Genomic DNA, 14,624 nt, shown 5'->3' with positions numbered 1-14,624 from the left:
TCTTGTATACCTAGATAACACTTGCATAATTACTTCTGTAGGAATGCTCTTTTTAAAGTGGAGAGTATTTATTTTTCCAGTAGTCATTCATGTATTGCAGTATGTTGGTGAATTAAACAAGAATGGAAGAATAAATATGTGACATATAATAGATGTCAGAAGTCCACAGAGTTTCATGAAGGCTAAGTAAATAATAGAAGAAATTGGCAGGTAATCTCACAATTTATTCAATGAACAGTTACATTGTTTACCAAGTGCTTTAATTAGCTTTCCTTTGGAAGTTTGACTCAGGTTTTAAGGTTCTATTTTTAGCAGGTACAAATGAAAACTTCTGGTGATAGCACTTTGAGATGATTAGAATAGTCATATCAATGACTGGCCTCTACAAAACAGTAACAAGTTAATTTATTAGCTTATAAATAAGGTAAAGTCAAATCCTGGGCAGGTACACACCCTGTCACTAGACTTTTTTACTTAGATTTTCATTGATACTTAATATTTTAAAACATTAGGACTAGACTAATAAAAATACTAAGGTACTAAAACTGTAGACTAGACATTTAACTAATAATACATATTAAAGAATCTGGAAGAGTGAATTGGTTTTTTAATGTGTATTTATTTTTGAGAGAGACAGAGACAGAGCACCAGAGGGGAAGGGCAGAGAGAGAGGGAGAAGAATCTAAAGCAGGCTCCAGGCTCTGAGCTGTCAGCACAGAGCCCAACGTGGGGCTCGAATCCACCAATGGTGAGATCATGACCTGAGCCGAAGTCTGAGGCCCAGCTGACTGAGCCACTCAGGAATCCCGAAGAATGAACTGTCTTAATAGAAATTTGTTACATGATAAAGGTAGCGCTAAAAATCAGAGTAAAGAAACATATTTCAAGATAAAAATGACCATATATGGAAAATGCACAGCTAACATCATACTCAATAGTGAAAAGCCGAGAGCTCTTCCCCTAAGATCAGGAACAAGACAAGGATGTTCACTCTCATCACTTTTATTCAACATAGTACTGGAAATCCTAGTCACAGCAATAAGACAACCAAAAGAAATAAAAGCCATACAAATAATAAGAAAGAAGTAAAACTTCCACTCATTGTAGACGACATAATACTATGTATAGAAAATTGTAAAGACTCCATGAAAAAATGACTAGAACTGATAGATGAACTCCGTAAGGTCATAAGATACAAAAATCAATATACAGAGATCCACTGCATTTCTATACACTAACAATGAAATGGAAGAAAGAAAAATTTGAAACATAGCCCCATTTACATTTGCACCAAAACAAAACAAAACAAGCAAACAAACAAACAAAAACCCTAAGAATAAATGTAACCAGGAGGGGAAAGATCTGTTCTCTGGAAGCAAAAACTGATGAAGAATAGAAAATAACACAAACTAAACAGAAAGATATTCCATGCTCACAGACTGGGAGAACAAATACTGCTAAAATGTCTATACTTCCCAAGGAAATCTAAAGAATTAATGCAACTTCTATCAAGATAAAAGCATTTTTCACAAAACTAGAACAAAAATCCTAATGTTTGTATGAAACCACCAAAGACCCTGAATAGCCAAAACAATCTTGACAAAGAAAACAATTTAAGGTATCACAGTCTGAGAATTCAAGATACACTACAAAGCTGTAGTAATCAAAACAATATGGTACTGGCATGTGTGCGCACGTGCGCGCGCGCACACACACGACATACAGATCAATGGAACAGAATCAAGAGCCCAGAAATAAACCCATGATTATGTAGTCAACTAATCTTCAACAAAGGAGGCAAGAAGGCAAGAACATGCAATAGGACAAAGGAAGTGTTTTCAACAAATAGTGTTGGGAAAACTGGACAGCTACACGTGAAAGAATGAAATTGGACCACATTCTTATACCATACACAGAAATACACTCAAAATGGACTAAGTAACTAATGTGAGACATGAAACCATACAAATCCTAGAAGACAGCACAAGCATCAATTTCTCTGACATCAGCCATATTAACATTTCTCAACATTTTTGCCCTTCTGCAAAGAGAAGGAAATAATCAACAAAAGTAAAAGACAATCTTCTGAATGAGAGAAAGTATTTGCAAATGGCATATCCAATAAAGGGTTAGTATTCAGAATATATAAAGAGCTTATACAAGTTAGCACCCCAGAAACAACTAATCCAATTAAAAATGGGCAGAAGACATAAACAGACATTTATCCAAAGAAGGTACACAAATGGTCAACAGACACATAAAAAGATACTCAACATCATTCATCATCAGAGAAATTCAAATCAAACCACAGTGAGATATCAGCTCACACCTATCAGAATGGCTCAAATCAAAAACACATGAATCAAGAGTTAGTGAGGATGTGGAAAGAAAGGACCCCTCAAGAACTGCTGATGAAAATGCAAAATGCTGCAGCCACTATGGAAAACAGTAAATAAATTTCTCAAAAACTTTAAAATAGAATTATCATAAGATCTAGTAATTCCACTACTGGGTATTTACCCTAAGAATACAGAAACACTGATTTGAAAAGATATATGCTCCCCCCACCCCCGTGGTTATTGCAGCATTATTAACAGCAGTTAAGATATGGAAGCAACACAAGTGTCCATCCATAGTAGAGTGAACAAGGAAGATGTGGTATATACATACCATGAAATATTACACACTCATAAATAACAATAAGGTCTTGCCAATTTCAACAATACGAATGGATCTAAGAGGATACACAGCTAAGTGAAATAAATCAATCAGAGAAAGAAAAATACCATAGAATTTCACTCATGTAGAATTCAAGAAAGAAAACAAAGAAAAAAGAGAAAAAAACAAACTCTTAAATACATAGAGGAAACTGAAGGTTAGCAGGGGGAGGAGGACGGGAGGATGGGTAATATAGAGGAAGAATATTAGGAATAAACTTGTGGTGAGTACTGAGTAATGTAAAGAATTGTTGGATCACTATACTGTACACTAATAGAACACTGAATATTAATTATACCAGAACTATAATAAAAAATCTATAAAAATAACTATAAGAAGGAAAAGAATTAAATATTTAGTAAATAATGTAGCAGCAAGTGGCCATGCACTGTGAATATGTAAAATTAAACCCTTCACTTCACAATACACCAAAAACTAATAATAATAATTACAGATAAATAAGTGACCTGAAGTGAAAAATAAAATTACATGTTTATAATAAATGTGAAAGGCTATTTTTATAATATAAATGTAAAAATGAACTTCCTTAGCAAAATAATCATAATAACAAATAAAAAATACTTAAGGACAAATGATAATTAAACAATTTAAAAGCTTTGGGATGTAGCAAAAGCAGTTCTAAGAGGTCAGTGTATAGCCATATAGGCCTATCTCAAGAAACAAAAATCTCAAATAAACAACCTAACCTTTACTTGAAGGAACTAGAAAAAGAAAAATAAACAAATCCCAAAGTCAAAGAAGGAAATAATAATTATCAGAGCAGAAATAAATGGAATAGAAAACAATAGAAAAAACTCAGTGAGACTAAGTGTGGGTCTTTAAAAAAATAAACAAAATTGGGGGCGCCTGGGTGGCTTAGTCGGTTAAGCGTCCGACTTTCGCTTAGATCATGATCTCACGGTTCATGGGTTCGAGCCCCGCGTCGGGTTCTGTGCTGACTGCTAGCTCAGAGCCTGGAGCCTGTTTCGGTCTGTCACTCCCTCTCTCTCTGATCCTCCCCTGCTCACACGGTCTCTCTCTCTCTCCCAGAAATAAATAAAACATTTAAAAAATATATATAAACAAAATTGATAAACTTTCAACCAGATTCAGAGAGAAAAAAAGAGAGAGGGTTCAAATAAATAAATTTTAAAAAGAGAGAGAAGTTACAAGCAACACTACAGAAATTCAAAAGATTTAAGTTAATATCATAAAAAAATTATATGCCAAAATTTGGACAACCTGAAAGAAACAGATAAATTTCTAGCAACACAGAAACTTGTGAGACAGATTCACAAAGATATTTAGGATCTAGACAGATCAATTACTGGCAACAAACCTGAATTAGTAATCAAACAAATCCCAACAAATGAAAGTCCAGGACCAGATGACTTCACAGGTCAATTCTAATGAAAAATTTTTTTTAAATACTTTTCTAATGTTTATTTACTTTTGAGAGAGAGAGAGAGAGAGATTGAGAGAGAGGACATGAGAAGGTTTCAAAGATGCTCTGGGCTCTGAACTGTCAACACAGAGCCCTACACCGGTCTTGAACTCACAGACCACTAAATCATGACCTGAGTAAAGTCAGATGCTTAGCAAACTGAGCCACCCAGAGGCCCATAATGAACCTTTTAAAAATAATTAATGCTTTTCTTTTCAAACTGTTAAAAAAAAATAGGGTAAGGAATGCTTCAAAATGCATTCTGCAAGACATTACTTTGATACCAAAACTAGACAACACTACAATAAGAAAAAATTACCAAATTCAACAACACATTAAAAGGATCATTAATGATGATCAAGAGGGATTCATTCCAAAGATGCTAGGATGATTCAATATACACAAATTGATCACTGTGATTTACAAAATGAAGATTAAAAACCAAATGATTAGGGAGCCTAGGTGTCTCAGTCGGTTGGGTGTTCATCTCTTAATGTCAGTTCAGGTCAATCTCACAGCCACGGGATTGAGTACTGCAACAGGCTCTGTGTTGAGTGTGGAGCCTACTCAGGATTCTTTCTCTCCCTCTCTCTTTCTCTCTCTCTCTCAAAATAAATAAATAAGCATTTAAAAAAAAAACACCACATAATCATCTCAAGATTCAGGAAAAACATGTAGCAAAATTCAACCCATTCTCAACAGAGCAGGGATAGAAGGAACATGCCTCAACATAATAAAGGCTATATATATGACAAACCCTCTGCCAAAATCATACTCAGTGATGAAAACTGAAAGCTTTCCCCCTAAGATCAAGAACAAGACAAGGATGTCCATTCTTCTCACTTTTATCCAACATAGCACTGAAAATCCTAGCCATAAAATAGATAAGAAAAAATAAATTAATTAAAATTAAATAAATTAAATAAATAAAAAACTGGTAAGAAATAAAAAAGAAAAAACTGTCCCTACTTGCAGATGGCATGATACTATATATAGAAAACCCTAAAGACACCACCAAAAAACTATTATATCTAATAAATGAATTCAGCAAAATTGCAGAATACAAAATCAATATAGAGAAATCCACTGCATTTCTATATACTGATGATAAAATAGGAAAAAAGGAAATATGTGTAACAATCCCATTTATAATTGCATCAAAGAGAATAAAATATTTGGGAATACATTTAACCAAAGAGGTGAAAGACCTGTACTCTTAAAATTTTAAGACACTGATGAAAGAAACTTAAGGAGACACAAACAAATGGGAAGGTTAACCATGTTCATGGATTAGAGAATTAATATTGTTAAAATGTCCATGCTACTTAAATCAGTATATAGATTCAGTGCAGTCTCTATCACAATACCAACACTGTTTTTCAAACAAGTAGAACAACAACAACAAAAAAAATCCCAAAATTTGCATGGAACCACAAAGACCCCAGATAGCCAAAGCAATCTTGATAAATAAGAACAAAGTTGAAAGTACCACAATTACAGATTTCAAGATATATTACAAAGCTGTCATAATAAAAACACTATAGTATTGGCACAAAAAGAGACAAAGATCAATGGAACACACTACAAAGCCCACACTTCTATGGTCAATTAATCTTTGATAAAGAGGCAAGAATATGCAATGAGGAAAAAGACAGTCTCTTCAATAAATGGGACTAGGAAACCTGGACAGCTACATGCAAAAGAATGAAACTGAACTACTTCCTTATATCATACAAAAAAATAAACTCAAAACGATTAAAGACTTAAATCATAAAACTCTTAAAGAAAACACAGGCAGTAATCTCCTGGACATCCACCTCAGCAGTATTTTTCTCGATCTGTCTCCTAAGGCATGAAAACAAAAGCAAAAATAAACTATTCCAACTACATCAAAATAAAAAGCTTTTGCACAGCAGAGGGTACCATAAACATGACAAAAAGAAACCTGAATGGGAGAAAATATTTGTAAAAAATATAACCAATAAGAGATTAATATACAAACTATATAAAGAAGCGATACAACTCAACTCCCTAAAAACCAAATAAATCCACTTAAAAAATGAGCAGAGGACCTGAATAGATATTTTTTCCAAAAGAAGACACAGAGATGGCCAATGGAACATGAAAAGATACTCAACATCACTAAGCGTCATGGAAACACAAATCAAAACCACAATGGTATCACATCACACCAGTCAGAATGGCTAGTATAAAAAGGCAAGTGTTGGCAAGGATATGAAGGAAAGAGAACCCTCCTGCACTGTTGGCAGGAATATAAACTGTTACAATTACCATGGAAACAGGATGAAGTTTCCTCAAAAAATTAAAAGCAGAATTACCATATATGATCCAGTAATTCTGCTACTGGGTATTCATCTTAAAAATAAAGAAATAATAATTTGGAACTATATATGCACCCTATGTTTGCTGCAGCATTATTTACAATAGTTAAGATATGGAAGCAACCCAAATGTCCATCAAGAGATGGATGGATAAAGGAGACATCGTACATATAGAGAAGGGAGTATCACTCAGCTATAAAAAAGAATGAAATCCTGCCATTCATGACAACAATGATGGACCCAGAGGTTATTACACTAAGTGAAATAAGGCAGAAAAAGACAAATATCATATGATTTCATTTCTATGTGTAATCTAAATAACAAATGAGCAAACAAACACACAATAAAAAGAAACAGACTTATAGAGAACTGGTAGCTGCCAAAGGAGAGGGGTGGGGGGGAATGGGTAAAAGGCATGAAGGAAGTTAAAAGGCACATATTTCCTATTATAAAATACGTAAGTCACAAGATTGAAAAGTGCAGCAAAAGGGAATACAGTCAATAATGTTGTAATACACTTACTGTGGCGAGCATTTCATAACATATGTAATTGTTGAATGACTAATGTACAGCTGAACCTAATTTAATTTTCTATGTCAATTACACATCAATCAAAATTTTTAAAAAGCAGAAAAGGATAGGTCTGAAGAGATACCTCATCTTTATTTATTTTTTTTTTAAACGTTTTATTTATTTCTAGGAGAGAGAGAGAGACAGCGTGAGCAGGGAGGGTCAGAGAGAGAGGGAGTCACAGACTGAAACAGGCTCCAGGCTCTGAGCTGGCAGTCAGCACAGAGCCCGACGCGGGGCTCGAACCCACGAACCGCGAGATCATGACCTGAGCGAAAGTCGGACGCTTAACCGACTAAGCCACCCGGGCGCCCCAAGATACCTCATCTTTAATATGAAGTGCATGGAGGAGAGGAACCTATTCATTTCACTTCTGACACTTCACTACTGTATGTATGGATTGTTACATATATATATGTACATATATATAAAACTTCTTTAATTGAAATTATTGGAATAAAGTTTTAAAAGTAAAACAAACGGCCATCAAGAAGAGAAAGGGAGGAAAAAGCGGACCAGATGATATAAGTTCTAATATTTTATATTGCTGAGATTCCTGGTAGCAACTGACCCAACAAGTGATGATTTTTATCCAAAGCCACAGGGCAAATATAAACAGATCCAAAAGTTCTGAAAAGAAGAGAGGAAACATTAGGTACCTGAGGGATGAGTAGAGAAGATGTCCTAAGCTGAAGATTCAGTCACATGGTGCTAGTCAGTAGGACAGGTATTTCTTAATGATGGTTAGCGGCACCTGAGAACACCGATCCCGGGGCCAGGCCAGGCCAGGCATTAGTAGTGAGTCTCTGGTTGATGAGAGAGACCTGAGACCTCTCTGCTCAGTAGTGAATGCAAAAAGGACTAGCTATCTTATGTTATCTGAGGAAAACTGGCTCTGGAAAAGACAATCAGAGATCAAGAAATCTAATAAAATTGGTGCTGTCCAGTGACAATGCTATCAGACAATGTATCCCGAGAGACAGAGCAGAATGTATGAGAAGGTGGTCAGAATATAAACTGATACAAATGCCTGGAGAACAGCTTTAAGATATAGATAACCCATGGTCCAGCAATCCCACTCCTGGGAATGTAGCAAAGGAGTCTACACAGAAGTGCTGGGAGAAGCAAGGATTAACAACTGCCACTACCATGAGTGGAACACTTAAATGTTCATAATTTTCACAGAGTACAGTCTCTGCATCCACTGGCAGGAATAGAATAGTATTTCTGGCAGCTGGCGCAAGTATGCTTTATGTCCTCACACTCACTATATATGAAGGCAGGGACATCATCTCATCAGTCTCTTTCGGCTCTAAAGAAATGGTGACCAGTTGGTGGACTTATCTGGAAGGGAAAATAATGCAGTGATGCTGGCCTCTGTGCTTCTGAACCTCTTGATCTGTCCATCCTTCTAAGTCCAACCATGTAACACAGTCACCACTATTCTGTGGCCCCCAGGTGGGACCTGGCTTTGAGGCACATATTAGCCAATTTGCTGGTATTAAAGTCCTCTCAGTCACCAACTGACACAACGTATAGGTAAGAGAGGACAGAACAAGGGGCATTTGTTTTCGAGTTCCCTGGGTCACTCAAACTTCTTACAGGAGAGAGGGCAGTGGCTCTGAACTGTAATTCTGTGGCTTGAGAGCTGCCCCCTCTGGCAGTCATTTTCCTGATCTCTGAAGTCACCGTAAAATCTACCCAACAGGGTTGTTGTGAGGAAAATAGCTGTCTCATACCTGCCTGTTGCAAAAGGAAAAATTTAAAAGGTTGGGGGTGGGGGGGAAGGGAACAGCAACAATGGCAGCAGTTAATGTTTTCCCACATGCCTGCACAGTATTTTGTCTGGACCATAATTAAAATCAGCTATTTACCTTTAATATTCAAACAAAATGTCTGGTAATAAATACAAACCAAAGGAATAACATTATACTGACTTTAGACTTCCAAATTAACAAATATCATTTTAAATGTTCTTATCCAAGTATGGAGAAGATGCAGTAAGAAAGGAATCACATGGCACTAGTGGTGGCAATATCACCTACTTTATCATCTCCAAAGAGCATCTGACACTTCAAGGTCCTTGTCCCCTGATTTGGTAACATTAGTACTAGTAAGCTTTCCTTGGGAAACAGTTAAACATACAATCTACTTGCATTAAAAAATGTTCACCTTAAAATGAGAAAAATGAAACAACCTAAATCCCTAATATGAGAAGAATGTGTATAAAAACAATATATCCATGTACCCAAAAACGTAATTAATACCCATTTTAATAATATTTAAGGGCTCAATCATGTGAAGAAATGTTATATAATCATACGTTAAGATTGGGATAGAGAACTATCATACAGAATAGAATATTAACCATGTAAAAATGCACAGGAAAAAAGACTAATGGAGAAATTACGTTTTAATTAAATTTGTTTAAACAAACATGTCTCTATTTTAAATCCATATTTGCATTTTCTGACTAAATATGTACTTAGTATAAAGGCAACATATCAAAATTCTCCTAAAACTTAAGAACCAACAGTTTTGCTTCTATCCACAAACTTGTCAACTTTCTCATGTAAGCAAAAAAGGGCTATCAGGCGCCCCTCTCTGCCAAGGATGTCAGAAGTATTCAGAGGGAATAGAGATCTGTATTAGGTCATTATTTTTAAAAATCATTATTGGCATAATAAGTGTGTTCTACTTACTGATTTATTATTATTCTTTCAGTCTTTAATTTGGCGTGTGTGTATGTATTTATGTGCTTTTTAGTACTGGATATATATAATTATTAAAGAGTTAAATAATGATTTTTTTATTTTTTTACCTTTATTCGTTTTTAAGAGACAGAGAACAAACAGGGGAGCGGCAGAGAGAGAGGGAGGCACAGAATCAGAAGCAGGCTCCAGGCTCCAAGCTCCAAGCTGTCAGCATAGAGCCCGACGTGGGGCTCGAACTCACAACCCATGAGATCATGACTTGAGCCAAAGTTGGACGCTTAACTGACTGAGCCACCCAGGTGCCCCCAAGTAATGATTTTTAAAGGAAAAGCAGGGTATGTGTTTGCCAAACTAGAAATAGTTTGCATGCCCACTAGGCTTTCCTTGGGTATTGGACAGAGAATGCAGAAGCCACCTCAGCTAGAGAGCAAAGATCTGAAGGGATCCCAGTTACACCACTGGGTCTTAATTGGCTCAAAAGGCCCATTTGTTGCCTGGTGACAAATATATGTTAGCTATTCCCTAGATCATTTAGGCCATGCATAATTATCTTACTAAGGAAGCAAAATTATGACCCTAGAACTTCCTGAAACATGAGGAGACAGGGTTTTAAGTTTTATTCCCATAGTGCAAAACTACTTTTGAAAGGTATAGTAAAAACAATAAAATAAACACCCACTACGAGTAATTTTGAGCCCTTTTTGCATTTGAACTGAACTAGAATTATTAAAATTTACTAGATAAATGGATTGTCAATTTAGGCTGTTTTTCCAGAGTCTCTAAGACTAGCTCTTTTAGAAAGGCTTGCTGCTGCTTTTAAAATTCCTAAGTTAAGATGTTCCCTGAGTTACCAGAAGTTAAAGCCTAAACGAGATTTTCCTTGCTATCAGAGGCTAATGGATTACAGTGTCATTTATACAAACTTGGCATCAAACAGTTAAACCCTGAAGCTTAGGCTGAAGCCTGGCTACACCCCAGGGCCCGCAGGCAGCCCTTGGCACAGCTCAGGTGTTGTGGGGGACGCTGGGTAGGAGAAACAGGAAGCAACCTCAGAGACAGGTGTGCTTGATTAATGTGCGGGGGAGGGGGACATACTCTCTGTAGCTCCCTAACCCATATACCCAGCCCTTCTCACCACCAGAGGAGCAGAAGAGCAAAAAGGGAAGGCAGAGTGGTACCCATGAGAAAAGAGGTGCTGCCTCACAGTTAGGTATAATGGAGGCAGAGGCTTATAATACGAAGTCAAATGCGCTTTATTAGAAAAATACATGGCAATAGTTGAATCCTTTCTTAGAAATACCATTTCTTTGCATTAAGGCATAAAGTCGGAGTATTTTCTGAATGTACCCTCGAAAACTAGAAGGAAAGGGCAGGAAATATTAGATAACAAGAAACAAATACCATAAGCAGAGGGGACAAAGCATAGAAATACGGCAATAATTAGGCAGAAGATGCTTTCCTAATCACTCCTAACTGAAGGAAATGAGCAGAGATGAGCAGTTAAGAGCACTGGGAGAGCACGAGTTAAGTCTATAAATCACATTTACAATTTTCTGGAAATATGTGTATATACACACACACACATATGCAAGCACAATGTGCCTTCTTTTCAACTACCTCCTTCTGCCAATCCTCTGAAGTCCTTTGGGGTGATAACAGGAATAGGAATACTTGAACAGTCATTAATTCAACTAGCATCATTCACTCCCTTGATACCACAGTCATTAATTCAACTAGCATCATTCACTCCCTTGATACCACAGTCATTAATTCAACTAGCATCATTCACTCTGGATTTTACCTAAAGACCAGAGGGCACAAAGGCCTTATACTAACTGAAAACTTCATACAGATTAGCATGTTTAAGCTAAACTAGGAACACTAGCCAATTGCTTTTGTTAACACCAGATTTTTTTTTTCTCCTCTGAAACATGATCTTCCAAATTCAAATAAATTACCACACCGCAAAATACTCTGAACAGTCACAGCCTAAATCCCTCTGATCATATTTAAAACAGAACTTCACCTAAACCAACTGAATACTTGAGACCATTTGTATTTTGAAACCATTGAAATGTCACATATGGCCTAGGAAATTCTGTGCTTTATTCAAGAAATCTCCTTTCCAAATTACCACCTCCAAAATTTAATTGACCAACACACAGAAAACCAAAGATTTTCCTGAAAAGTTTATTGTCTTTCCACCCAAGGGCTCTCATTTTATACTTCCAAACACCGACTGGATTTTAGTAATCCGCTGTGGTCAAAATATATACAGACACATTTGTACAAAGACACACAGACACACACACACTGAAGTCTACACTACACGTTTTTGTTTTTTTTTTTTAGTGTGCCCAAAATACATTTTAAATGTAGACATTATGTTTTGTTTTTAGTGATGCAGTTTGTTTTATAAGTATTAAGCTGCACTGTGTTGACACCATAAGGCTCCTCATTAAAGGGTATAATTCTGTACGTCTATGAAATAAATACAAAATTTTCTGCTTCATGAATACACAACCAAAAACAACTCTTCTAAATATATGGAAGAAATTTAAGGTTTGCTTTTTGTTTTCCTTTTGCACTGAATCCAAAACACTGCAAGTAATAATTACAGTTGTTACCACTCATGAAGTGCTGAGGGAAACCAAATTTTATCTGCCTTTTCAGTAGATCTTAGTTAACTTTATTCAACACAGATAAAGAGGATAACAACCTGCTTAAGTCTGTAGAAACAATACTTTCATATGGTGTTAATTATGTCAAAGCAACCTAAGTCTTTTAAAGGTAAAAGAATAAAANTTTGAAAACACCACCCAGAATCTCTACAGCTTCTTTTGGGTAGTTGCAAAAATCTGTTCAATTTTTCCATTCCAATGAATCACAAAATCAAAGAGAGTAGAATAAAATACTCCTTAAGTATTTTTGATGTGTGTAAAAACAATGAACAATCATTTAAAATTCAATGCCTAAATACTGATTAAAAACACCCAAGATAGCAGCAATCATTTAACCTCTCAGTTACCCAAGTTCCAAATATTCCAATAGCCCTAAAACACTACTAATGCTTATAGATTCATTTTTCTATAAGTGTGTTAGGTAGAAATTTGCAATCTGCATTTAGGTCATTTATATTGTGGAGAAAATGTCTCATCGCCCCATAAAAAAAATAAAAACAAATAAAAAGACAGTTCCTTGATATCAGTCACTGAAACCCATGTATTTTTTTGGACATTTCTTAATAGAGTACTCTACTTTATTTAAGTCAATAACAGCCCAAAGAGAATTATAAAAAGTCTAGACATAATATGTTTGAATCGGTATTTTCTAGTAAGCAATGTTAATTTACACTAAGTTCTTAACACTTTTTTGTAAAATAACAGACCTCATGTTGTTTTGGGATCTGCAAGCAACCAAAACTTCCTTTAAGGTAGTAGACTCAGAGGCATTGGAGGTGATGGGAACAGTAAATTAGAACCCTTATTTGGCATTGATGAGTAAAAACCGGATAGGATTCCAAAGCTACAGGTCTTTAATTCATGAAGGATTGGGATGATTGTTATTTTAAATTGTCAACTTATTTCATCTTCTTACCTCTGGTGCATAATCCAGAAAAATACAAATGATCCGAACCTTTAGTAAGAAAGTTAAGCACGTAATAAGTAACTGAAACTTCTTCTGTGACATCAATATTGATATGCCTTCTTTACTAGAAATGTTCTTATTTTTTGGAAGTTTTTTTTGTTCAGAAATTTGGTTACCAAAATATTTCAGAATAAACATGATATAACCACATCCATAAATTAAATATAAATTGCTTACCTCAGTCAAGTGTGGCGTTGGGTTAAATCCACAGAGATTACACACTTGATTCTTGCATTCGGTGCAAGTATTGAAGTTAGGAGGATCCTTAGAACCTACGTTGAGTTCAGTTTTGCAGAGAGGACAGGCTGATTCTGGTTTGGGAGCTTTCTCCAATTTGGGGGGAAGGACAGCCTTTTGAGGCTCGGCCGCTGAAGGTTTGCTATCCTTGACAGGCAGAGGCTTCTTTTCCGTTTCTGTTCTTTTTACTGTGGGGACTTGTTCAGATTTGGGCTCTAATTTTTCACCTACTGGAGCTTTTGTTTCCTTTCTCAGAGGTACAGCCTTTGCAGGTGCCGGTGGTACCTGACCCGTGGGTATGGGTGGCCCCTGCGGAGGAGGCGGCTGTGAAGGAGGAGGGCCCTGCTTTGTGGGGGCCCCGGGTGCACTCTGAGATTGAGGCCCGGGCTGGCCCGCTGTGGAGATTAAATTCGATGCCTGGCTGAAGATCGATGCTCCGAACCCAAAGAGTTTTCCAGTCACAGTTTCTTGAGGAGTCGTGGGCTGCGATTTAGGAGCATCGGTGATACTTCCCAGATTCAGACTGAAACGGCGTGACTGCTCCGGAGGCTTTGGAGGCTGTTGCGAGGTGCGGGCAGTTTGGCCAACGGGAGGTCGTGGGCCCGGGGGCGGGGGTGACCCTTTTGGCATGGGCTTGGCCTCTGGCTTAGGACTCGTCTTGGTTTGGGCTTTCTTGGGCTCTTCCCTCTTCTGAACTGGATCCACTTGTTTTTGACCTTTGCTCTCAGAACTAGGCCCAGGATGTGAAGTAATTTTGGAATCTGACGCAGGTCGGGGTATGACTTTAGAATCCAACGGGGTGACCTTTTCCCCGGTCGGTGGAAAACTCTGGGAGGGTTTGGCAGCGTCTGTTTTTAGAGGCGGGGTTACGATCTCTCCATCGTCCGACTGCACCTTGCGGCTTGGAGCGCCAGGCCGTGCTGCTACTGATGAGCACGCGACGTGTGTGGC

At 37.0% G+C, this 14,624-nt stretch overlaps 1 protein-coding gene across 1 annotated transcript in view; it reads right to left on the bottom strand.

Annotated features, from left to right (window-relative positions):
• PCLO (piccolo presynaptic cytomatrix protein) overlaps positions 1-14,624 on the bottom strand; it is a 420,227-nt gene that overhangs the window by 371,249 nt on the left and 34,354 nt on the right. The window contains exon 4 of the mRNA XM_077770160.1: positions 13,614-14,567. Within this exon, the coding sequence (XP_077626286.1) occupies positions 13,614-14,567 (954 nt within the window). The remainder of the gene's footprint in view (positions 1-13,613; positions 14,568-14,624) is intronic.

This window comes from Crocuta crocuta, unplaced genomic scaffold (assembly GCF_008692635.1).
Source record: "Crocuta crocuta isolate KB4526 unplaced genomic scaffold, BGI_CrCroc_1.0 scaffold424, whole genome shotgun sequence".
Classification (NCBI taxonomy): Eukaryota; Metazoa; Chordata; class Mammalia; order Carnivora; family Hyaenidae; genus Crocuta; species Crocuta crocuta.
Note: the sequence above shows the minus strand (reverse complement) of the source record. Positions and strands in the feature narration are given on the sequence as shown.